General features: G+C 47.1%; 1 protein-coding gene across 4 annotated transcripts in view; it reads left to right on the top strand.

The window, feature by feature from the left end:
• Positions 1 to 10,760, top strand: part of LOC309336532 (uncharacterized protein) — a 61,029-nt gene extending 50,269 nt beyond the window's left edge. For 3 of the 4 annotated variants that reach the window (XM_081852441.1, XM_081852442.1, XM_081852440.1), the window contains 4 exons: positions 3,800 to 3,973; positions 4,751 to 4,924; positions 6,335 to 6,508; positions 6,958 to 10,760. In XM_081852441.1, coding sequence (XP_081708567.1) covers positions 3,800 to 3,973; positions 4,751 to 4,924; positions 6,335 to 6,508; positions 6,958 to 8,564 — 2,129 coding nt within the window. In that variant the 3' untranslated portion in view covers positions 8,565 to 10,760. Of the gene's footprint in view, positions 1 to 2,451; positions 2,554 to 3,799; positions 3,974 to 4,750; positions 4,925 to 6,334; positions 6,509 to 6,957 lie in introns of those variants that run through there. The other variant, XM_081852443.1, reaches the window with a different exon arrangement.
• The last annotated feature ends 14,393 nt before the right edge of the window (positions 10,761 to 25,153 follow it).

The following is a 25,153-nucleotide window of genomic DNA, read 5'->3' as shown; positions in this document are numbered from 1 at the left end:
CTACTGGGCAGTCTCTCACGAGATGGGAGGGGGACCCACATCTGTAGCAGCATCTCGAAGCAAATGCCTGCACAGTATCCCCTCCACTCCTTCCTGCGTTCCCTGCACCCCCACCTTTGGGTGCACAGCTTGGGCCTAAAGCTCAAACCCCAGCTCTCTGTCTCCGGGCCTCTTCATCACGTGGTTTCCCAGAGACAAAGCAGCAGCTCCCAGCTGTGGTTTCAGGAACGTGGCCTTCAGCTCCCACTTGGCCCTCAACTCCCTCATGGCCCTTGGCTCCCGCTCGGTCCTTGGCTTCCACTGTGGTTACACAAACACTCTCCAGCGCCTGCCAAGCAGCCTGAGCCATCTTGAGACCCTCAAAGCGTCCACTCTAGCTCTCAGCATACACAGCACCTGCTGCTCTTTCTTCAGAGCACCCTTCCGGTCTGCTGCAGCAGCTCCAGCAGCAGCCTGGAAGGGTGGAGTTGGTTCCCTCTGAGTGCAGCTCCAGAGCCCTGTGGCCAAACACTATCCCCTTGCTCTTCTTGACCAGACCTCCCAATTCTGGCTGTTGAGCCTTTCAAACAGGACGTTGAAAGTCCGTTGAAGTTCTGCCATCTCCTCCCCTGGGGCTCAGTACTCACGCGTGTCAGCTGTCCTCCAAGGAGAGGCCTCCAGCCTGCAGCACACAGCTTTCCAGCAGCTTCAGCCTGCAAGCTCTACTGCCTCTGCTCTCAGCACCAGGCAGGATCTCAGAGCTGGACTTCTCTGTAGCTCTTCAGCACACAGCACAGCACAGAAATGAAAGCTCTGCTTGCCTTTACAGCATAACTCTGTGTCCATAACCTCAGGGGGGAAAGGTCCTGCAAGCTTTTGTTGCGCAGTCTGCTTTTCCGGAGTTCTGAGTGTAGCAGAGTAAAAACACAGTGATCAAAGCCCTTAGCCTTCTGTCTTCTGTGCGTGCCGTTAGTGTGCATAAATCAAGAGCCCACGCAGCTTCTCCGAAGCTAAAAGCGTTTATTATTACAGCTGCAGTAAATTACCCAGTATCGAACAGAATGCGAGACATGTCTGTTCCCTACAAAAGCGAAACCAGAGTAGAACAAAGAAAAACAGATCGTGGATGTGACGCAGGATCCCATCCCTCCGCCCCACAGAAGGCAGGACGCATACACTGAGCTGTTTAACCCTGTAAGCTCAGGTTCTCCTCACACTGTAAACAGATAAGAACATTCGTAGGATTATTGTAATAACCTGCAGTATTATAGGTGTATATTTGTAAAGTGGATGAATGAACGAGCAATTTAAGTAGATTAGGATATGCAGAAGATATGAAAAATAAATTTAAGGAACTGCGGAAAGAGAGAGAAGAAAGTCAAGTTTTGAAATGTTAAGATGATTGTAAATTTGATGAAATGTATAAATCTGAAAAGCATAAATAATTTATTTATTCTTAAAAACAGCCTCCATGGTTGGTTCCTCCTCCAACCATAGGAGAGGAGTGCTGGGCTCCACTGGGGGTGCCTGCAAAGCAGTGACTGCCTTGTGCCCCCTCAAAAATCCGCCCCGGGGGGCACTGCCCTGCTGGCATCACCCCCATGCAACGCCCCTGTCACAGGGTGGTTGTGGGGAGAAGAGGGAGAGCAGGCAGAAGTGTGTACGTCACCTGCAGATTGTTGTAGGAAGGGCAGATTGCCATTGTAAAAATAATAGAACATATTGGGGGTGCCAATGAATAAAATATTTTGGGGGGTCCAGGTAATCTGCATCCTGCATAATTGATCACATGGCGCAGTGCACCCCCACCCATTTGAATGGCAGTGCCCATTAACTTGAGGGGAAGGACCCGGCCCCCTCAAATATTTTCTTGGGGGGGGGGTGTGTGAAGCCCCTAGGGCTCCTAGGAGGTGGTTCCTGTGGAACATATTAAACCCACTAAAGCAGAAAGAAGGCTGTAGTCATTTACACCCGTCAGGGAGAGGAAGAATGAACCCAAGCCTTTCTAAGGAAGGACACGCCAAGCCAGGCAGGTAAACGAGGGGGAAAAGGAAAGATGCTAGGGCGCAAGGGGAGGGGGGGGGCGCTCTTAGGTTACAGATCTGGCCAAGTTCCTCCAGAGACGCCTTTGCAAAGCGCTGGCATCCTGAGGGTGCTCCATCTTTCCACAAGAGCATGCACACCCCCAACATAATGTGTGTATATGTGTATATATATAGATATATATATATATATATACTGTGCGTGTATATATATATATGTGTGTGTATATATGAAAGTGATGCCCGCGAGGGCCCCTATCCTCCAGCCAGGCTGGTTTTGCACCCAAGACTCAAATCCAGCGCCCTTCTCTGCGGGATCCGGATCCCTCCTCCTGCCTAGACCCGAAAAACGCAACTGGCGGGGCTATTTGGGGAGGAGAGGGAGGGGGAAGGGAATAGAGAGAGCCCGGCTGCCTAGAGAGGCCTGGGAACAGACCCTCCCCCTGCCCCCCCTCCCCTCCCCTCCCCTCCCCGCTCGTCTTGGGTGGTCCCTCCTGATGCAGAGGAAGAGATGCGGCGCGCAGGGCGAGGGGTGAGTGGTGCCAGGGGGGAGATTTCGGGGGTGGGGGTGTTGGGGGGCTGGGGGGGGGAGGGAAGGATCTCTGGGAGGGACGCCCAGCCTTCTTGCTCCTGCTCAGGACTCTCCTTGAAGTCACATCCCGGCACAGGCGAGGGGCGTCCTATTCCCCCCCCCCCAGCCTTTCTTCCTTGGAAGCTGGATTCCTGCTCCCCCCCTAATGGGGAAGCCGGATCTTCTGGGGGATCCAAACGGGGGGCGCTGCCTTACACCGAGCCCGCCCTTCGGTTGATGTGGGTCAGAATTGCTTAGGGTTGCTGCCTTTGTTCTGGCAAAAGATGCGCAGGGAGGTGAGGGGGGGGGGCTCGCGGGATTCTTTATTATTATTATTATTATTATTTGGCGCTGAATTGACTTCAAAGCAACCCATTACAATCTAGTGCAGCCTGACAGGATGCCTCTTTCTGGAATTTTATAAAAATTCCAGATGCATTATTTTTCGTCTTTCTTTGTGTCCTGGCCATAGTCTCTTCTAGGGCACATGGTTGGGGGGGGGGGGCAACAGTGGAAGGGAAGCCAGGCTGGAGGAAGAGAGTTGGGGGAGGAACTGGCAGCCAGCAGAGTGGCTGGGGAAGCCCTGCCAGATGGGTGGGAAAATAATAATAATAATAATTGCTATTATTCGGGGGGGGTATTGAAATAACTGGGAGCTTGTGGCCAGGGAGGGACTGGCAGCCAGCAGAGTGGCTGGGGAAGCCCTGCCAGATGGGCGGGGAAATAATTATAATTGCTATTATTGGGGGGCAGTGGCGTAGCATGGGTTATCAGCACCCGGGGCAAGGCAAGTAATTTGCGCCCCCTAACCCATGGATTTGCGCCCCCTAACCCGTGGATTTACCTAACCCCCAGAAGTTGCGCCGTTGCGGCCGACCTCCTCTGCACCCCCCACACTACGCCACTGTTGGGGGGTTGGGGTTATTGAAATAACTGGGAGCTTGTGGCCAGGGAGGCTGCAATGCCAAAGCTCCCATCCAACAGAGATAAAAGGAGACGCAAAAGGCATGACTCTAGTCGATGATGATGATGATGTTATTATATATATCCCACCCATCTGGCTGTGTTCCCCCAGCCATTCTAGGTGTCTGGGTTTTCCTTTCAGCACAGAAACTGTGAAAGACTCACCCTTCAACAGCTAAATATCTGGGGCAGGAAAAGGCTTGCAGGGTCTGTGAAGCTCCTTTGGTTTCTTCTTCACTCTCAGGAACCTGCAGCTTGTTTTGGCTTCTGAGCTCCCTAGGAAGTTTGAAAGAGTCTGATCCTGCAAAGCGAGCGAGGATGGAAGGGGGAAGATGGACGGTTGACTTGGTCAGGCTGCCTCCTGCATCCCTCCCCAAAACTGTTGAGTATTCCCTCCCAGGGCCCTCAGAGAGATCTGGTGAGTTGCAGGGGAAAAGGGCAGGGATAGATTCAGACAGTAGGGGGGAAACACATTGGCAAGGTGTTGGACAAATATGTCCCAGGGATCTTTGCCCAGAGGGTGCCAATTTACTCTGTGTAAAAAAGGAGTCTACACCACGATCGGGCATCACTAGATTTATTGTCGTAACAGGACTGCACGGGCGACCCCTCAGCTCATGCTGTAAAGGAGTGCTCATTCCAGCTTACATCACACATAATTTATAACCTAAAAGCATTCAAATATCCCTCCTACAATTCCTGTTGGTTAAGAAATTGCAGTTTACAGGCTACCCAATCTACCTACACATTATCCCTCTAATATGTACCCCCACCAATAACATGCATCCAATGTCCATTCAAATTAGCCATTTCTCCTTTAGGGGTGCGTATCCATGAAGCGTTTGAGCATGCGTACTAGTTCTTAAATTATCACCTGCTATTTCTCCTTGTTATCTCGAGTCACCTCTAAACTATAAATCTATCATTCTCAGGTTCAGCATGGGCCTTGAACATATTCTTTCACAGATAACACCCTGTTTCTTAATTGCACCCTCAACAAGGAAAGGAGTTTAGGGAGAATCCTTTGATTCAGCTAAGGACTCATTTTTATTCATTTATTCCACATTGCGGCAGGACCTATTTTTCTTGCTTGGTGGGTTTCATGAGGAGGGCACCCTCTTTCACCATGGAAACAGTGAAAGACTTACCCTTCAACAGCTAAATGTGAGGCTCCCTTTGTTTCTTCATCTCTCAGGAACCTGCAGCTCATTTTCGCTTGGGAGCTCCTCAGGAAGGTTGAAAGAGTCTGATTCTGCAAACCTAGCTAGAATGGAAGGAGGAAGATGGACGGTTGACTTGGTCAGGCTGCCTCCTGCATCCCTCTCCAAAACTATTGAGCAATCCCTCCCAGAGCCCTCAGAGAGATCTGGTGAGTTGCAGGGGATAAGATATGGGCGCAGGGGTGGAAAGAGACAGGAGGAGGGAAACACATTGGCAAAGTGTTGGACAAATACAGTGGTGCCCCGCAAGACGAATGCCTCGCAAGACGAAAAACTAGGCGAAAGAGTTTTCCGTTTTTTGAGTTGTTCCGCAAGACGAATTTCCCTATGGGCTTGCTTCGCAAAACGAAACGTCTTGCGAGTTCTTGCGAGTTTGTTTCCTTTTTCTTAAAGCCGCTAAGCTGTTAATAGCCGCTAAGCTGTTAATAGCCGCTAAGCCACTAATAGCCGCTAAGCCGCTAATAGCCGTGCTTCGCAAGACGAAGAAACCGCAAGACGAAGAGACTCGCGGAACGGATTAATTTCATCTTGAGAGGCACCACAGTATGTCCCAGGGATCTTTACCCAGAGGGTGTCAATTTATTTGTGGGACATAGGAATTTGTTCATATATTTTTTTCAAAATATAATCTGCCCCCCCAAGTTCTGAGGGACAATGGACTGGCCACATGCTGGAAAAGTTTGCTGACCCCTGGTGTAGAGTCTCACAGGTGTCCCCTTAAGTCGGTGGGCTACCGAGGTCCCAGTGGCAACGGAACTCCATTGGACCGGTCATGCGCCAAAGGTGTCGTCCGGGCTTCGCTAGGTGAGGTTGGCAATCTGGGTTCACCTGCCTGCATGCTCCACCAAAATTGTTGGACAAATTCTGTCCCAAGGAATCTTTACCCAGAGGGTGTCAATTAACTCTGTGTAAAAAAGGAGTCTACACCACGATCAGGCATCACTAGATTTATTGTCGTAATAGGACTGCACGGGCGACTCCTTAGCTCACGCTGTAAAGGAGTGCTCATTCCAAGCTTAAAACACATATTTTATAACCTAAAACTATTCGAATATCCCTCCTACAATTCCTATTGGTTAAGAAATTGCAGTTTACAGGATACCCAATCTACCTACACATTATCCCTCTAATATGTACCCCCACCAATAACATGCATCCAATGTCCATTCAAATTAGCCGTTTCTCCTTTAGGGGTGCGTATCCATGAAGCGTTTGAGCATGCGTACTAGTTCTTAAACTATCACATGCTATTTCTCCTTGTTATCTCGAGTCACCTCTAAACTATAAAGCTATCACTCTCAGGGTCAGCATGGGCCTTGAACACATTCTTAGTCTTTCTTAGTCTTAATTGCACCCTCTAACACGGAAAGGAGTTTAGGGAGAATCCTTTGATTCAGCTAAGGATTCATTTTTATTCATTTATTCCACATTGGAGCAGGACCTATTTTTCTTGCTTGGTGGGTTTCAGGAGGAAGGCACCCTCTTTCACCATGGAAACAGTGAAAGACTTACCCTTCAACAGCTAAATGTGAGGCTCCCTTTGTTTCTTCATCTCTCAGGAACCTGCAGCTCATTTTCGCTTGGGAGCTCCTCGGGAAGGTTGAAAGTGTCTGATTCTGCAAACCTAGCGAGGATGAAAGGAGGAAGATGGACGGTTGACTTGGTCAGGCTGCCTCCTGCATCCCTCTCCAAAACTGTTGAGCATTCCCTCCCAGGGCCCTCAGAGAGATCTGGTGAGTTGCAGGGGATAAGATATGGGCGCAGGGGTTGATAGAGACAGGAGGAGGGAAACACATTGGCAAGGGGAAAAGATGGAGAGGAGAGAAAAGGCAGGAAGAAGGAGGCAGAGAGGCCTTTTCCGATGCTCCTCTTTGTTTCTGGAATCTGCTTTCATGGAGGAGCCAGAAACCTTTTTCCTCTCACAGCGTTTTGATTTTACATGTCCCCCCCCCCCACTACATGATTAAATGATGATGATTACCTGAACTAATACAGAAATATGGGTAAAGGGTGTTGGGGAAATGCTTTTAGTAATTATAGATTATTTATTTTTTTGAAACACTTCTACCACTTTTATTTTTTTATAGACAGTTAAAATTATGTATGTAATTTATATATCGCCCTTCATACAAAGATGTTCCTTGAAACCCTAAAATCATTTCTCCCTTTTCCTCCAAAACAGGTGGTGCAGAGAATCGACAGAACTCTGCAGAATGTGGAATGAGCTTTATTGATGGTGGAAACCTTACAAACCATCAACGAACTCACACAGGGGAAAAACCATTTCAATGTAATGAGTGTGGAAAGAGTTATAGTAGTAATGCCACTCTTAAACAACATCAGCGAATTCATACAGGGGAAAAACAATATGAATGTGTGGAGTGTGGGAAGTGCTTCAATGCGAGTGGAAAACTTACAAGACATCAACGGACTCACACAGGAGAGAAACCATTTAAATGTATGGAGTGTGGAAAGAGCTTCAGTGAAAGTTGGTCCCTTCATATGCATCATCGAAGTCACACAGGGGAGAAACCATTTAAATGTATGGAGTGTGGAAAGAGTTTCAGTTATACTTCAAGCCTTACTTTACATCATTACACCCATACAGGGGAGAAACCATTTGAATGTATGGAGTGTAAAAAGAGCTTCCGTGACAGGGGAACACTTAGAAAACATCAACTAATTCATACAGGGGAAAAGCCATTCATATGTATGGAATGTGGAAAGAGCTTCCGTCATATTAGTTCACTTCGTGTACATCAACGGACTCACACAGGGGAGAAACCATTTGAATGTCTAGAATGTGGAAAGTGGTTCAGCCGAAGGACACACCTCACTTCACATCGGCGAACTCACACGGGGGAGAAACTTTTTAAATGTTTGGAATGTGGAAAGACTTCCACTGATAGTCGAACACATGCAGAACATCAACGAACTCACACAGGAGAGAAACCACTTAAATGTATGGAGTGTGGAAAGAGCTTTGGTCAGAGTGCCAACCTTCGTACACATCAGCAAACTCACACAGGGGTTAAACCATTTAAATGTATGGAGTGTGGAAAGAGCTTTGGTCAGAGTGCCAACCTTCGTACACATCAGCAAACTCACACAGGAGTTAAACCATTTAAATGTATGGAGTGTGGAAAGAGCTTTGGTCAGAGTGCACACCTTAACACACATAAACATACTCACACAGGGGTGAAAGACTTTAAATGCTTGGAGTGTGGAAAGAGCTTCAGTCGACGACATAGACTTAGTGAACACCAGAGAACTCACACAGGGGAGAAACCATTTAAATGTATGCAGTGTGGAAAGAGCTTCAGTCAAAGTGGAGCCCTTAGAACACACCAGCAAACTCACACAGGGGTGAAACACTTTAAATGCTTGGAGTGTGGAAAGAGCTACAGTCGACGTGATAAACTTCGTAAACATCAGAGAACTCACACAGGGGGGAAACGTATGGAGTGTGGAAAAAGTTTCCATCAGAGTGCACCGCTTACTTTACAGAAACATACTCACACAGGGGAGAAACCCTTTAAATGTATGGAGTGTGGAAAGAGCTTCGGTTGGAAGAATCAGCTTAATTTGCATCAACGAACTCACACAGGGGAGAAACCCTTTAAATGTATGGAGTGTGGAAAGAGGTTCAGCAAAAGTTGCTCCCTTAATATTCATCATCAAACCCACACAGGGGAGAAACCATTTAAATGTATGGAGTGTGGAAAGAGTTTCCGTCAGAGGACACACCTTACTTTACATAAACATACTCACACGGGGGTGAAACACTAAATACTTGGAGTGTGGAAAGAGCTTCAGTCAACGTGAGAAACTTAGTGAACATTCACTTGATGTTCATTCTTTTACATAGAATTCTAGAATGCTAGAGTTGACCGTGGACCAAATTTGAGGGATTTTTGATGGGGCAGTATGGAAACACATTCACTGTATTTTGTTTACTTCTCTGGAACAAATGAACCTCAAAGGCAGACTAGCGTGACAATCCACCAAGAGGTTCAGTGCTGTCACTTGTGGACTGAATCAGTACAATGGATATTTTTCACAATATGTGGGTTAATCAGATTCCCAGTGCCAACTACAGTGGTACCTTGGTTTAAGAACAACTTAGTTTATGAACAACTTGAATAAAAATGCTGGAAACCTGTAAGTAGGTGTTTGGGTTGGTGAACTTAGCCTTGGAAACAGAACATGTTCCGCTTCCTGTTGAGTGTGTTCCATTTGTAAATTGAGTCCTCCACTGCTAATCAGAGGCTTCCTGTTGAGTCTGTTGGCCGTTGAGTCCGGAGCACCCACACAACACAGAGGTGATATTTGGAGCTTTTGTTTTTGCTATCTTTTGTCTTTTTGTTTGTGTGGCTTTTTCATCTTTTTTTTACTGTGACTTGTTCTTCGTTTTATGGTACTGACTTTTGACTGTGGCTTGTGACTTCGTTTTTGTGACTGTGACTTGTGACTTCGTTTTTGTGACTGTGTGGAACCCAGTTCAGCTACTGGTTGATTGTGTAACTGCAGAAATGGATAAAAGCCCCCCATACAAACAATTAGTATCATCCGTGCACGTAAGAAAAAAATAGTAATTTTGAGTTTTATCATCTACAATACTGTCTTATTTATTTTATTGTGCAGTACATTGATTATTGCCTTCCTTTTATGGATCAGTGGTCTTGTTAGATAGTAAAAATCATGTTAAATTGCTGTTTTAGTGGTTGTTTTTCATTGTCTGGAATGGATTAATCCATTTCCCATTAATTTCTATGGGAAAGCACGCCTTGGGTTAAGGACAGACTTCCTGAACAGATTAAGTTCGTAAACCAAGGTATCAAGTGTGTGAAAACAACTATTAATAAAAGCGGTGGACTTGTAATCTGGTGAACAGGCTTGGCGTCTCCACTCCTCCACATGCAGCTGCTGGGTGACATTGGACTAGTCACACTCCTCTGAAGGCTCTCAGCCCCACTCACCCAACAGAGTGTTTGTTGGGGGGGAGGAAGGGAAAGGAGATTGTTAGCTACTTTGAGACTCCTTAAGGGGAGTGAAAGGCGGGATATCAAGTCCAAACTCTTCTTCTTTTTCTTGACTGGGAAGTCAAGGAGGAGGAGGTTAAAGCTGTCATGATTAAATGGGCCCAGGATTTGGGGTATAACAGATATGAAAGAGTGGGAATATTTATGGAAAGTAAATTTGAAATTAACAGCGGGCTATACCTTGAGGGGAAATTTCCAAAAAAATGCAATACTGTTGGTATTTGACCCCATGGAGAGTTTCAAAAATGTATAAAAACGTTTCTAGTAATTGCTGGAGATATGGAGAAGGAACAGGCACAATGTTCCATATGTGGTGGCTGTTTAAAAAAAATCAAGGTTTTCTGGGATGACATCTAAATAGAACTTTAAAAAATGTTATATGTTTATTTCACACAAAAAAACCAGAAGCCTTTTTATCACAGGAAATGTAAGAGAGGTCTTTTTATACGCCACTGTTGCCGCTAGAGTCCTAATAGCGACAAATTGGAAGAGTGATAAAGTTCCTTCCAGGTTAGAATGGTTACAAAAATTGGTCTAATATGCTAGCCAATCTAGCCCAAAAAAATAAAAGATAATTCAAAACAAGTATTTATTTCAAAATGGGAAGTTTTTAAAAGATATCTTAAGGACAGTTGTTGCAGCTTGAACTCGGTCACAGCCTTTGAATAAGATCTGTAGCTGTTTTAAGTAAGAAAAAGGACACAGGAGAAATAATATTTTATTATACAACAAGTGGATGTGTTTTTGCAATAAGTCAGTAATGGTTAAATAAAGTATGGAGACAACAGGAAGTCCACTGTTAAATCTTTTCATATGAGCATTTGAGGAAAGAAAAAGCCACCTCAAATGCTGTAGCAATAAAATTTTTTGATGATCCTGTCAGTATTTTCAATGCTACTATTGCAGAGGGTCACCTGATTGGATGTTTCCATTTCTTATCATTGTTTGTTTCTGTCTCTCCAGACAGAGAGATGTGTGAGAAGACACGCCATGTTTCTTTCGTTTTCTTTGCTGTAAATAATAAATGCTTGACGCCACATTTCCTGCGCAATCTTTCTTTCGCTGACTCTGCTATGTGTGCCCATATCTTTTGGGTGTGTGCTGAATCATAGAATCATAGAGTTGGAAGAGACCACAAGGGCCATCGAGTCCAACCCCCTGCCAAGCAGGAAACACCATCAGAGCACTCCTGACATATGGTTGTCATGCCTCTGCTTAAAGACCTCCAAAGAAGGAGACTCCACCACACTCCTTGGCAGCAAATTCCACTGTCGAACAGCTCTTACTGTCAGGAAGTTCTTCCTAATGTTTAGGTGGAATCTTTTTTCTTGTAGTTTGGAACCATTGCTCCGTGTCCGCTTCTCTGGAGCAGCAGAAAACAACCTTTCTCCCTCCTCTATGTGACATCCTTTTATATATTTGAACATGGCTATCATATCACCCCTTAACCTCCTCTTCTCCAGGCTAAACATGCTCAGCTCCCTTAGCCGTTCCTCATAAGGCATCGTTTCCAGGCCTTTGACCATTTTGGTTGCCCTCCTCTGGACACGTTCCAGTTTGTCAGTGTCCTTCTTGAACTGTGGTGCCCAGAACTGGACACAGTACTCCAGGTGAGGTCTGACCAGAGCAGAGCAGAAGAGTTTACAGGCAACCGACAGGTGGACGTCCCCCTGCCCCTCTCACCAAAGAATGCTGCATCCTGTTTGGGACATTTGCAGGAAATGTAATAGGGGTGGAAGGACCTCCAGGAAAGTGTGCGTCCCTCCATGAGAACCAATCACCTGTTCACAAGAACATATACAGAGCGCTGCTGCATCAGTCTGAAGTCTGCTTCAGGCAACAAGCACTGCATATCCCAGGGAGAGGTGTCGGCAGCCAGCCAGTGCCTGTAGCATATGCCCATTTAGAATTTGCTGATACACGGCTTCTGCATTCACATTCAAGAGGGAACCAGATGTGCACACATCTGAGATGGGGGACACCTGGCTCTGCAGCCTCCTTCTGGCCAGGAAGCTCTGCTCTGACCTCCTGTTGCCATTGCTTCTTCCCTCAAAGGGGCACCACCGCCAAGCCACACTTCTCACTCTCCATCACCAAGCCAGCCCGCCTGTGCTGGTCCCGGGGGGTCACCGTGCAGCATGGTCGAAGTCCGGTCCTAGGTCGAGGGTAAGGAGGCTGTCCGTCAGGGGCGAAGCGAGGAGTCGGGCATGGTCAGGAGAGCAGGTCAGGGTGCCAGCAGGAACAGGTTACCAACGATGTTGCTCCCGCAACCTGGGACTGGGCTGACTGGCCTTTATCTCCTCTGGGTCCTAGGGCAGTCCCGGCCCACAGGTGACTCACCTCTCCTGGCCTTAAGGCAAGCACTCCTCCTGTGAGAACTTAGTTCCCTCTGCCTCTCTGCCCTGAGCCTCTGCAGCTCCGGAGAGACTGGAGGGTTACTGGACCCAGAGGCAGCCTCACCTTCCCCTGACAGGGCTGGGAGAGGAGCACCTGCAGGCTCGATCACCTCTGGAGCCAGAGCGGATTCAGCTGGTGTCTCCTCCTGAGGATCCGGCACAGGTGAGGGCCCTTCAGGTTCAAGCCCCCGCCCCGGCTCAGCCGGCCCTGGAGGCGGGGACTCCTGTGCAGGCTGGGATTCCTCAGGTTCAGCCTCTGAATCAGATCCCCAGGCCATCACACCACCAATCAAAAGGTGGGGCCTCAAAATGTCCAGAAATTTTGTGTCCAGCTCTCCCCATTGTGGTTATCCCCCTTCCATGCTTGTACTCCCTTGTTAACAGCACTTGTTTGCAGTTGAGAGAGCCCAAGCACCTAACCAGTGAGAGGAGGAAACTCTGTTGACATTTCCATTCCATCTTAAGGAACAGAGGTGGGATTGTTACGTGTCACATGTCTGTTTACATTCCAGCACAGTATGCTGGGAACTTCTGTTGTGTGTATAGCTTTTGCTTTTCCTGTTCTCTCTGAGACGACATGAGAGAGAGAGAGAGAGAGAGAGACATGTTTCTTTGTCCTGATTTATGATTACTAAATCTCTAGTTGTAGTATGCTTTCAAAAGCCTCACGCCTATTCTGGGTGCGCAGTTCTATCTGCTGATAGTGTGCCCTGGCTTGCAAGCTGGCCTCCCAGCCCTCTGCATGTCAACAAGCTCCTCCTCCTCTGTGGGACAGGGAAGTCGGAAGAGCCGCTGAAGGGCAGGAGCAGAGCTGAGGGCAAGGGCTGCGGCAAAGGCCTGGTGAGCTGCAGGTTGGACTATCCCGGTCTAACTCATCAGATGCATGCCATGCTGCTGAAATGAATGGGAGTCCAGAAACACTTATACCATCATAAATTTGCTACTATATAGATTTGCTATTGTGGAGTGAAAACACTAGAGACAATATACCATATAATTTTGGACTGCCCTCTGTCTGACATTCTTCGGAGAGAGACCTACTGGAGACCCATTAGAAGCTTAAGGTATCTACTTCAGACATCCCCAAACTTGGCCCTCCAGATGTTTTGGTACTACAATTCCCATCATCCCTGACCACTGGTCCTGTTGGCTAGGGATGATGGGAGTTGTAGTCCCAAAAACATCTGGAGGGCCAAGTTTGGGGATACCTGATCTACTTGCAATGAATTTGTAATTCATTATTATGTAAAGATTTCATATACGTATTGCAACATTAATAATAAATAAATATTTTTTTTTAAAAAAGAATTTGTAATCCAATATCTGTTGAGGAATGGTATACGTACTTGAAACCATCGAGATGGTTTCAGGATATTTAGCAAAGATTTTAAAAATTAAATTGTTTACAGCAGCAGCAGCATTCCAGCTATCTCTGGAATAAACACCATTTGTTTCTGTTTCTCTCTCTCTCTTTTTGTTGTTTCTCAGAGTCTTTATTATTTACAAAACTTTATGCTGGTCATTAATATAGAAACAAACAAACAAAGAAACATAATAATTGTCTCTTTTTAGCCATCCAGCCAGAGACCTAATGCTGACCCATTCACATACTCATTTACACTGACCCAGACTGAGTTGATCACATGCCCTGATAAGGACACCTGTTGATGGGGGAATTTTCTGTTGCCTAGCAACTTGTTCAAGGCTATAGAATCATAGAGTTGGAAGAGACCCAAGGGACACCTACTCCAACCCCCTGCAATGCAGGATTCTCAACTAAAGCATACATGGCAGATGACCTGTGAAGATAAGATGGCGTCCGGCACGTTTCCACTGCGCCACTGGACGTCCGTGCCGATCGTTCAGCTCCCTTGGCTCTCTTACTTAGCAGAGTTCACGCAGCGGGGGAAAAACTGTTGCCTTGTGTGGGTAATAAATTCAGACTGAAAGCAGGCTTCCTTTCTAATCTCCAACAGTCTTTAATGAGTAGCACAACAACATAAATTAGCCCGGTGAATTGGCTGGCATCCTTCCGCTTCTCCGTCAAAAGCGAAAGAGAACACACACACAGAGAAACATTCCCGTATGTGAATATAGCCACGCCTCAGAATGTGAGACGTCACTCAGAACTGTTTAACCCTGTAAGTTCTGATTCTCCTTACATGACCATCTAAGCTTTGCTTTAAAAACTCCATGGAAGGGGAGTCCACCACCTCCTGAGGGAGTCTGTTCCACTTTCAAACAGCTCTTACTATCAGAAAGTTCTTCCTGATGTGTAGCAGGCATCTCCTTTACTGGAAGTTGAAGCCATCGGTTCGGGTTCTATCCAGCTTGAATAGAACCCCGTCGTTCCTCAAATGGAAGTAAGCCTGCTCTTCATTCGAGCTGATGGCCTATCAGAGGACCAGGGAGAAGACTATGCCCCACGGTATAGTATGCCCCATAGAGAACCTGAAGGTCCATAAATAGTAACACCCTAGAGGTCCCGGGCCCTAAGGAAGTCAGATTAGCCTCAACCAGAGCCAGGGCCTTTTCATGCGTGACCGCCGAAAACTGGAAGTAACTCATTCTGGTACTTCTGGGTTTTGGCAGGTCCGTAACCCGAGAAAACACAACCTGAAGTGTCCGTAACCCGAGGTATGACTGTACACACATGTATTTGTCCATGTGGAGATGTCAGTATTGAATCTGTAGCTCAACTGCTGTTTGGCTTCATAAGGATTTGAGGAGCGACGTTATTACCCCTCTGCTACTATCCATCCCAGCTCAACCGTGTCCTTTCTTCTTCTAGATGAAGATCAAGATAACCAGCAGACAGCAAAAACTGCAGAATATTTAAGCAGGGGCAACTAGAATAAGATCTGTTATCTGATTCTCTTTCTAACATTGCACAATTTATTTATTTTTAATCGAAAGAAATCCTATTGTTTGCTTCCCATGTTTTATCTGCGGCCAGAGGATCGTTTATTAATTTTGGCATTTGTATTGATGTCAATTTGTATTGATGTCAACGCAGGTGGCGCTGTGGGTTAAACCACAGAGCCTAGGACTTGCCGATCAGAAGGTCGGCAGTTTGAATCCCTGCGACAGGGTGAGCTCCAGTTGCTCAGTCCCTGCTCCTGCCAACCTAGCAGTTTGAAAGCACGTCAAAGTGCAAGTAGATAAATAAGTACTGCCCTGGCGGAAAGGTAAACAGCGTTTCCGTGCGCTGCTCTGGTTCACCAGAAGCGGCTTAGTCATGCTGGCCACATGACCTGGAAGCTGTACGCCGGCTCCCTCGGCCAATAAAGCGAGATGAGCGCCACAACCCCAGAGTTGGTCGCGACTGGACCTAATGGTGAGGGGTCCCTTTACCTTTTACAACTTCCCTACTCTGCATAGCTACAGTAAGCATTTGGCTCTCTCCTCAGTGCTTTGTGTTTTAGTCTATAGCTTTGGCTAGTGGCTGATGCAAATTCAGAAGGAAGGGGTGAGGGAAAGACTCCCAAGGGGAAGGCAGTGAGGAGGAGGAGGAGGACTCCAAGGAGACAGAGATGCAGGAAGACATGGGCAAGCAAGTAAAAAAGGGAAAGGGTGGGAAGATGCCCGCCTGGGCCCCCAAACATTCCTCAAGTCTCCCCACGGAGCCTCAACTCAACTCACAATTAAAACTTGAACTTGACAAAACTCAAAGTGTTCTGCCCAACATCAACATGGGGGGAAAGCCCAGGGCTGTTCCCAAAACACTTGGGCACCTGAGACAATGCACAGAATGGCACCCACCAAGGAAGAAGGGTGAAGATCTACATCAGGAACAAAGGGGGAGGGGAATAAAGATAATCCATATTGGGATCTGCTTCTCCTGTAGATCCTGCCACCCAAAGTGGTCGTTTCACCTTGCCTCTTGGTTGGGCCGGTTCTGGGGGCATCACTCTGGATACACCTTGTAGAGAAGAGGGGATGCTCAGTGAAGAAGAAGAAGAAGAAAAGAAGAAGAGGAGGAGGAGTTTGGATTTGATATCCTACCTTATCACTACCCAAAGGAGTCTCAAAGCGGCTAACATTCTCCTTTCCCTTCCTCCCCCACAACAAACACTCTGTGAGGCTGAGAGACTTCAGAGAAGTGCGACTAGCCCAAGGTCTCCCAGCAGCTGCATGTGGAGGAGCGGAGACGCGAACCCGGTTCCCCAGATTACGAGACTACCGCTCTTAACCACTACACCACACTTTACTCTCAGTGAAGTCCCTCCTCCGCCCTTCCTGGCCCCAACACTGAACAACAGTGCTTTCCTGCCGAGTAGGTTCTGTCACCAAGCACTTGAGGGTCACCGACAGCCCCAGAAAAAATGGGGGGAAATGGGGTGAACAAAACATGGTCAGATCGGGGGTCCAGAAGCAGCACACCTTATGCCCCCAGCCAATCCCTCCCGCTCGCACCTTCTCCCCCCAAAAGAGAGGAAATCCCTGACCTCTTGTGGACTTGGAACTCCCAAGACTGTGAAACCCAAGGCAACCTAAGCCCAGGGGGATACCAAATTAATGAGGCTGAAAGTCACACACTCTCCAATCATCAAACTGTGAAACTTCATTTGAATAAACAGAAGGTAGGAAGAAAAGAGGTCAAAGCGAAGTACTGTAGCTCTTAAAAATGGTCTACTCATGGTCTATTGACTTAATATGGCATTCAAAGCTCATTGATGAGTAGCACAGTGGATGGTCAGTGTTCCCGTGGTATGGAAAATGCAGCCAATGAGTTTTAAAATGCCAAATTATTTTTTAGTACAGAAACCTTTTCATTCAGCTGGAAAATCGTATTATAAAAATGGTATTCAAAGGATTATGTAAAGTTCAGGTAGTGAGTACCTGTTGTATCTCAACAGTGATGCTGGTCGAAAGGACAAGGTAGGTCCATCATTTGGGCAGTGAAAAAGGGGCATCAAAACTCAGCTCACTCACCACCAAGACTCCAGATTCACACTCTCACCCGTATTACCTAGCATTACCTCTTGTGCACTAGTTTAATACATGTGCCTACAAATTTACATACAAACACCAGGACACCACACAAACACCACACATTTAAACTTTATTTTCCCCTTTATGAGTTTGATGATGTTTAGTAAGTCCTGGCCCATCCCTGAAGCCCTTTCCACACTCCATATATTTAAATGGTTTCTCCCCTGTGTGAGTTTGTTGATGTCTTCTGCAATTTGCCCTGTAAGTGAAGCTCTTTCCACACTCTATACATTTATATGGTTTTCCTCCTGTGTGAGTTCGCTGATGTGAATTAAGATGTGAATTTTGAATGAAGCCCTTTCCGCACTCCATACATTTAAATGGTTTCTCCCCTGTGTGAGTTTGATGATGTTGAGTAAGGTGTTCACTCCTATTAAAGCTCTTTCCACACTCCATACATTTAAATGGTTTCTCCCCTGTGTGAGTTTGTTGATGTCTTCTGCAATTTGCCCTATAAGTGAAGCTCTTTCCACATTCTATACATTTATATGGTTTTCCTTCTGTGTGGATTCGATGGTGAATATTAAGTGTTGAACCAGTACTAAAAGTCTTTCCACACTCCTTACATTTAAATGGTTTCTCCCCTGTGTGAGTTTGATGATGTCGAGTAAGGTGTTCACTCCTATTAAAGCCCTTTCCACACTCCATACATTTAAATGGTTTTTCACCTGTGTGAGTTCGCTGATGTAAAGTAAGTGCGCTGTTCCTACTGAAGCTCTTTCCACACTCCATACATTTAAATGGCTTCTCCCCAGTGTGAGTTCGTTGGTGTGAAGCAAGGTGTTCCTTCCGGCTAAAACATTTCCCACATTCCATACATTCAAAAGGCTTCTCTCCTCTGTGAATCCGTTGATGTACCCTCAGGTTTGAATGATGACGGAAGCAAAATCCACATTCCACACATTTAAAAGGTTTCTTCTTTACTCCCAATGAAACTACAGGTGGCCCTCTAGAGTTCTGACTGTCTTCTCCATCACCTGCATAGTGTATATCCAGTGAAATTAATGGGCCAAACTTAGTCTTGCTCATTAATTTCAATAGGTTAATGTTTTATACGTTAATCGTATGCAGTGGTTCTTTGGTAAGGTATGTTGTAGTTGATGGCATTGTTAATATTCTAATCAACAATGTGACATCTGTGTTTGACTGGGAAAGAAATACTAAATAAATGCACGGCTACTGATCATTACCTGGTGAGGTAGCTCTTCCGTCGTGCTCTATCACGACCCATCTGAACGTAGGATCTGCTGGAAACTTCTCTGTCTGAGAGAAATCAGGGGCCACGTCTGTCTGCTTCTCCACCTGAAACAGCAGCCATGATGGTCGCCGGCAGGTAAGGAAGAGCCATCAGGAAAGGAAAAGGGCTTGAACAAACTTCCACATGGCGGCACCGACACTTTGGAACTCCCCACACATTGATATCCATCAGGTGCAAGTACCTGCTAAAAACTTTTTTTGACTTACCTGTTAAAAGATATTTAGAATGCCGACAGGTTTTAGTTTATTGTCATTTTCTGAATGTTTTAATTGTTGTTGTAGTTTTACTAAAAATCCCATATAAAAATTTTACAAAACAAATTTTACAATATTTTAAAAAGAGATACAGTGGTGCCCCGCAAGACAAATGCCTCGCAAGACGAAAAACCCGCTAGACGAAAGGGTTTTCCGAGGCGCTTCACAAGACGAATTTCTCTATGGGCTTGCTTCGCAAGACGAAAACGTCTTGCGAGTCTTGCGATTTTTTTCGCTCCCCCCCCTTTTTCTAAGCCGCTAAGCCACTAATAGCCGCTTAGCCGCTTAGCCGCTTTGCTGCTAAGCCGTTAATAGCCGCTAAGCCACTAATAGCGCTAATCTGCTAAGCCGCTAATAGGGCTGCTTCGCAAGACGAAAAAACTGCTAGACGAAGAGACTTGCGGAACGGATTCTTTTCGTCTTGCAAGGCACCACTGTATTTGGGGGGTAAAAAAACACACCTGGTGAACTTGTTTGTGACATCTGGTTTTATCAGTAATTTGAACGTACATTGTATATAAATCTCTTAAGGGCGTCAATGATTAAGCAGAACATAAATCCCATTAGATAAAAAAAAATAAGGTGTTCAAAATACAGTTGTACCTTGGTTGGCGCACGGAATCCGTTCCGGAAGTCTGTTCAACTTCCGAAAGCGATCAAAAACCAAGGCGCGGCCTCCAATTGGCTGCAGGAGCTTCCTGCACCCAATCGGAAGCCGTGTTGGACGTCCGGGTTCCAAAGAACATTCGCAAACCGGAACACTCACTTTTGGGTTCGCGGCGTTTGGGAGCCAAAACGTTTGAGTTGCAAGGCGTTCGTAAACCAAGGTACAACTGTGTTACTGATCATGTCGTCTACCCCTTCAGATGACAATAAAACAGTCTCACCTCTTTCTCCTCTCCCTGCTTCTTCCCCTCCACCTGGCTCAGGAAGAAGCCTTCTGCCAGGGCCACCGCCTGGGAGCTGGTCTCCACTCCGCACTCCCTGACCCAGTTCTCCATCTCCAGGGGGAGGACAGCCAGGAACTGCTCCAGAATTACCAAGTCCAGCATCTGGGCCTTGGTATTCCTTTCCGGCTTCAGCCACTGGCGGCAAAGGTCGTGGAGCTGACCTCAAGCCTTTCGGGGTCCCCCGGCCTCCTGGTAGCGGAAATGCCTGAAGCCCCTTTGCGGAGCGTCTGACGTGGCCTTTTCCTCTCCCAGCGTCTTCTGCGCTGTCCTGTCCCTGTAAGCTCCACAGCACCCTGCTTCAATCGGATCAGGAAAAGAGGAGTCTCTCTCCTCCATCTTTTGCCATAATAATAATAATAATAATAATAATTTATTTATACCCCAGCCACTCTGGGCTGCTTCCAACAGAACACTAAAATACAATAAGCTATTAAACATTAAAAGCTTCCCTTCAGATGTCTTCTAAAAGTCTGGTAGTTGTTTTTCTCTTTGACACCTGATGGGAGGGCGTCCCACAGGGTGGGTGCCACTACCGAGAAGGCCCTCTGCCTGGTTCCCTGTAACTTGGCTTCTTGCAATGAGGGAACCGCCAGAAGGCCCTCGGCGCTGGACCTCAGTGTCCGGGCAGAACAATGGGGGTGGAGACGCTCCTTCAGGTACACTAGGCCAAGGCCGTTTAGGGCTTTAAAGGTCAGCACCAACACTTTGAATTGTGCTCGGAAACTGGGAGCCAGTGAAGGTCTTTCAAGACCAGTGTTGTATGGTCTTGGCAGCCGCTCCCAATCACCAGTCTAGCTGCGGCATTCTGGATTAGTTGTAGCTTCCGGGTCACCTTCAAAGGTAGCCTCACATAGAGTGCATTGCAGTAGTTCAAGCGAGACAGTCTGCGGGCAGGTAGGGTCTGAAGGAGCGTCTTCACCCCCATCGTTCTGCCCGGACGCTGAGGTCCAGCGCCGAGGGCCTTCTGGCGGTTCCTTCATTGTGAGAAGCAAAGCTACAGGGAACCAGGCAGAGGGCCTTCTCGGTAGTGGCGCCCGCCCTGTGGAACGCCCTCCCATCAGATGTCAAAGCGATAAATAACTACCTGACATTCAGAAGACATCTTAAGGCAGCCCTGTTCAGGGAAGTTTTTAATCTGTGATATTTTAGTGTATTTTTGGTTTTATGGAAGCCGCCCAGAGTGGCTGGGGAAACCCAGCCAGATGGGCAGGGTAGAAATAATAAATTATTATTATTATTATTACCAGCCTCTGTACTCCCGAGGTGGCTTCCAAGACAACAGAAAGACTTTATTCCTTGTTCTTCTGTCAATTTTTCTCTTTCTGAGCTGAAGGCTTCCCCCAGATGAGAGAGGCTGGAAGGATCTGCGCAAGTGCAAAGAGTTGCTTTGTGCATCGAAAGCTCTCAAGGCATGAATGAGTTCTTCACAAGCAGCAACATCAGAGGAGAAGAAGAGTTGACTGAATCAGGCCAGTGGCCCACCTAGTCCGACATCCTGTTCTCACAGTGGCCCGTGGGAAACCAGCAAGCAGGATTCGAGCACTGGAGCACTGGTGGTAGTGAATGGCTAACAACAACAACAACAACAACAACAACAACAACAATAATAATAATAATAATAAAATTTTATTTATACCCCACCCTCCCCGGCCAGAGCTGGGCTCAGGGTGGCTAATACCAGTAAAATTACAATAAAAAATAAAAGAAATGAACCAATTTAAAATACAGGTTAAAATATAATTTAAAATGCAGCCTCATTTTAATAGTAGCCCATAGATCAAAACCATAAGGGGAGGGAAAACATAAGGGTCAGACTGAGTCCAAACCAGAGGTCAAGCGGAACAGCTCTGTCTTGCAGGCCCTGTGGAAAGATGTCAAGTCCCGCAGGGCCCTAGTCTCTTGTGACAGCACGTTCCACCAAGTCGGGGCCAGTACTGAAAAGGCCCTGGCCCTAGTAGAGACCAATCTAACCACCTTGCGACTTGGGACCTCCAAGGTGTTGTCATTTGTGGACCTTAAGGTCCTCCACGGGGCGTACCAGGAGAGGCGGTCCCGTAGGTAAGAGGGTCCTAGGCCGTGAAGGACTTTAAAGGTCAAAACCAGCACCTTAAATCTGACCCTGTACTTCACCGGGAGCCAGTGCAGCTGGAAAAGCACTGGGTGAATATGCTCCCATGGCAGAGACCCCGTGAGGAGCCTCACTGCAGCATTCTGCACCCGCTGGAGTTTCTGGGACAGCTTCAAGGGCAGCCCTGCGTAGAGAGAATTACAGTAGTCAAGCCTGGAGGTGACCGTCGCATGGATCACTGTGGCCAGATCAGGGCGAGAAAGGTAAGGGACCAACTGCTTGATACGGCGGAGATGGGAAAATGCCACCTTTGCTGTGGCTGCAACCTGCACCTCCATGGAAAGGCCACCAGGTGACACTTTGGAACTCCTTGCCACTTGATATCAGGCAGGGTACCATCACTGTACTGTTTCAAAGCTGTCTAGAAACACTGCTGGCATGCATTTTATATGTCTCCATGCAGGAAACACAGGCGGATATCAAGACTAAGAAAACAATTAGAGATTGGAGTGTGTGTGGATGGTCACGAAACAGCTTTGGTCACGAAACAGAGAGAGAGGACTATTGATGGGTACCAGCCACGATGGCTGTGCTGGAAACCACAGAGTTGCTCATGTGCTCAAATCCTGCTTGCTTGATTTCCATTGGACCACTGCGAGAACAGGATGCTGGACCAGACGGGCCACGGGCCTGATCCAGAGGTCTCTTCTTCCGTCGTCTTGTGTTCTTCGCCCAACTTCAGAGGGAACAAGAAGCCTCTATCTTGAAGGAGTGCTCAGATATGAAGACAAATATATAAGTAAAGGACCTGCCCACATGATACAAATCCCCGTGATGACACTATGCAACAGGATGAAACAATAACCCCCTCTTTCTCTCCCCCTCCCCCGCAAAAACCCCACAAGATAAACTGTGGCAGAAGATATAGAAGCATGACTAGTCGCACCAACAGGGTAAAGAACAGCTTCTATCCGTGGGCTGTTAGGCTGCTGAATGAAAAGATAACAACAGGGCAACTGACTTTCGGGTTTGGTGGGTGTGCATCAGTAAACGAGAAGAATTTAAGACTAAGAGAGCTGAGTGGGGGGTGCTCCAGTAATCTCACTGTATACAAGTTGTAGAAGTGACAATAAAGTATAAAGTATAAGTAATAAATTGTTGTTGTTGTTAAATAATATTGATGAAGATGAACCAGTGGTCCTGATAAGAGGCCTATTCACACCACACATTTAAAGAGCTGTGATATTCCTGCATTGCAGGGGTTGGGCTAGATGACGCTTAGGGGTCCCTCACAACAAGTGACAATAAAGCATTTCAAAGTATTTCAATAAAAACTTTTTTTAAGAAAGAAATGGAGGGAGGCAGGCTCAGAAACCCTCCCTTTTGCGGCTTCTACCTAGACCTACCTACTCACCCGCCCCTCTGCACCCCCCCCCCGCTGTGTCTAGGGTGGTCTCCTGCCCTCCCCCTTCCCCCCATCTGCAGCTTCCAGACTTTTATGGACTTGCCTTCCACCCAAAACTCCCACGCCGCTTTCCTGGCGTGCATTATTTTTTCCCTGCAGGGGCTCCAGCCTCACACTTTACTAGAGATGCTTTGGCATTGTCCCCCGTCCCCGTCCCCCGCTTTCCCTAGCATCCCAGCGACCCCTCTCTCCTTGCTTTGCACTTTCCATCCTGGGTAAGGGGGGGTCACTTCTTGCACCCGCCACTTTGCACTCACCAGAAGAGGCTTGGCCAGCTGAATGGTTTTGAATTGGGGGGGGGGGTGAAGACAAGAAGTGGGGTCCTCCTCTTGTTTTTTCCCCCTGCCTCTGTGGGACCTCTTCACTCCCTTTCTTTAACCTTTCCCGCCCCTCGTTCGGCACAAGCCGCAGTGGCGTAGCGTGGGTTGTCAGCACCTGGGGCAAGGCAAGCAATTTGCGCCACCTAACCCATGGATTTGCGCCCCCTAACCCTAACCCCCAGGTGTTGCGCCCGGTGCGGCCGGCCCCCCCTGCACCCCCCACGCTACGCCATCGACAAGCCGAACATCCCATTCCTAACAACAACAACAACAACAATTTATTATTTATACCCCGACCATCTGGCTGGGAACTCTGACAATCATAGCTCTAAACAAAACAAATTCCTTCCAGTAGCACCTTAAAGACCAACTAAGTCAGTTCTTGGTATGAGCTTTCGTGTGCATGCACACTTCTTCAGATACCATGCACACGAAAGCTCATACCAAGAACTGACTTAGTTGGTCTTTAAGGTGCTACTGGAAGGAATTTGTTTTGTTTTGACTATGGCAGACCAACACGGCTACCTATCTGTAATCATAGCTCTGCGAGGGAAGGATCTCCTAACAACTCTTTGGACCTTTAACCAGTGGCGTAGCGTGGGGGGTGCAGGGGGGGCCGGCTGCACCGGGCGCAACACCTGGGGGTTAGGGTTAGGGGGCGCAAATCCACGGGTTAGGGGGTGCAAATCCACGGGTTAGGGGGTGCAAATTACTTGCCTTGCCCCGGGTGCTGACAACCCACGCTACGCCACTGCCTTTAACAAAAATTTGTACTGTATGAATGTGATCTGAGCCAACGAGGCAGCTCAGGCAGCTCGCCAGAGTTTCAGAGAGGAGTTTAGGAGACAAGAGATAAAATCTAGAAAGTCTAGAAAAGCTCAAAAGTTTTGTTTGAGCGACTTTTCTCTCTTGTTCTTGTGCGCGATACATTTAAATCCGTGTTCCCCAAACTTGGGGCGCCAGCTGTTTTTTTTAAGACTACAACTCCCATCATCCCTAGCTAGCAGGACCTGTGGTCAGGGATGGTGGGAATTGTAGTCCAAAAAGCAGCTGGAGACCCACCTTTGGGAAACACCGATTTAAAACATGCCCTCCCAGAAATAATCGTGGGAAGCGTAGTTTTCTAACTGTTAACTGTTCATGGAATTCTTTTTTGGTGCTTTAAACGTCCTGCTTATTATTATTATTTTATTATATTGCATTGGGATGCTTCTTTACAAAGACACACCAAAGTCTCAAAGCCACTTCACATCAAAATAAAACACGAGCAAGTAAAAAAGTAAAATTAACTGAAGAAGTGTGCATGCACACGAAAGCTCATACCAAGAACTGACTTAGTTGGTCTTTAAGGTGCTACTGGAAGGAATTTGTTTATTTTGTTCTGACTATGGCAGACCAACACGGCTACCTATCTGTAACTAAAATTAACTAGAAGCCTTTTAAAAATAATCATAGAAGAACAGGCAACGCAATGCAACGCGCTCCTTTACGAGCAAACTTGCTGGAGAGAGAGCGGGGGGGGGGTAGAATGGGGGGGGAATTCAGCAGTCTAAAGGTTAACGCGAGAGAGTCGTCCTTCCTAGAGAGGCGCCTCAGAAGAAAGAGGAAGGCCCACTTCCTGCCTGCGCCA

Source organism: Podarcis erhardii, assembly GCF_964252035.2.
Source record: "Podarcis erhardii genome assembly, chromosome: 2".
NCBI lineage: Eukaryota > Metazoa > Chordata > Lepidosauria > Squamata > Lacertidae > Podarcis > Podarcis erhardii.
This window is presented reverse-complemented; position numbering and strand designations above follow the sequence as displayed.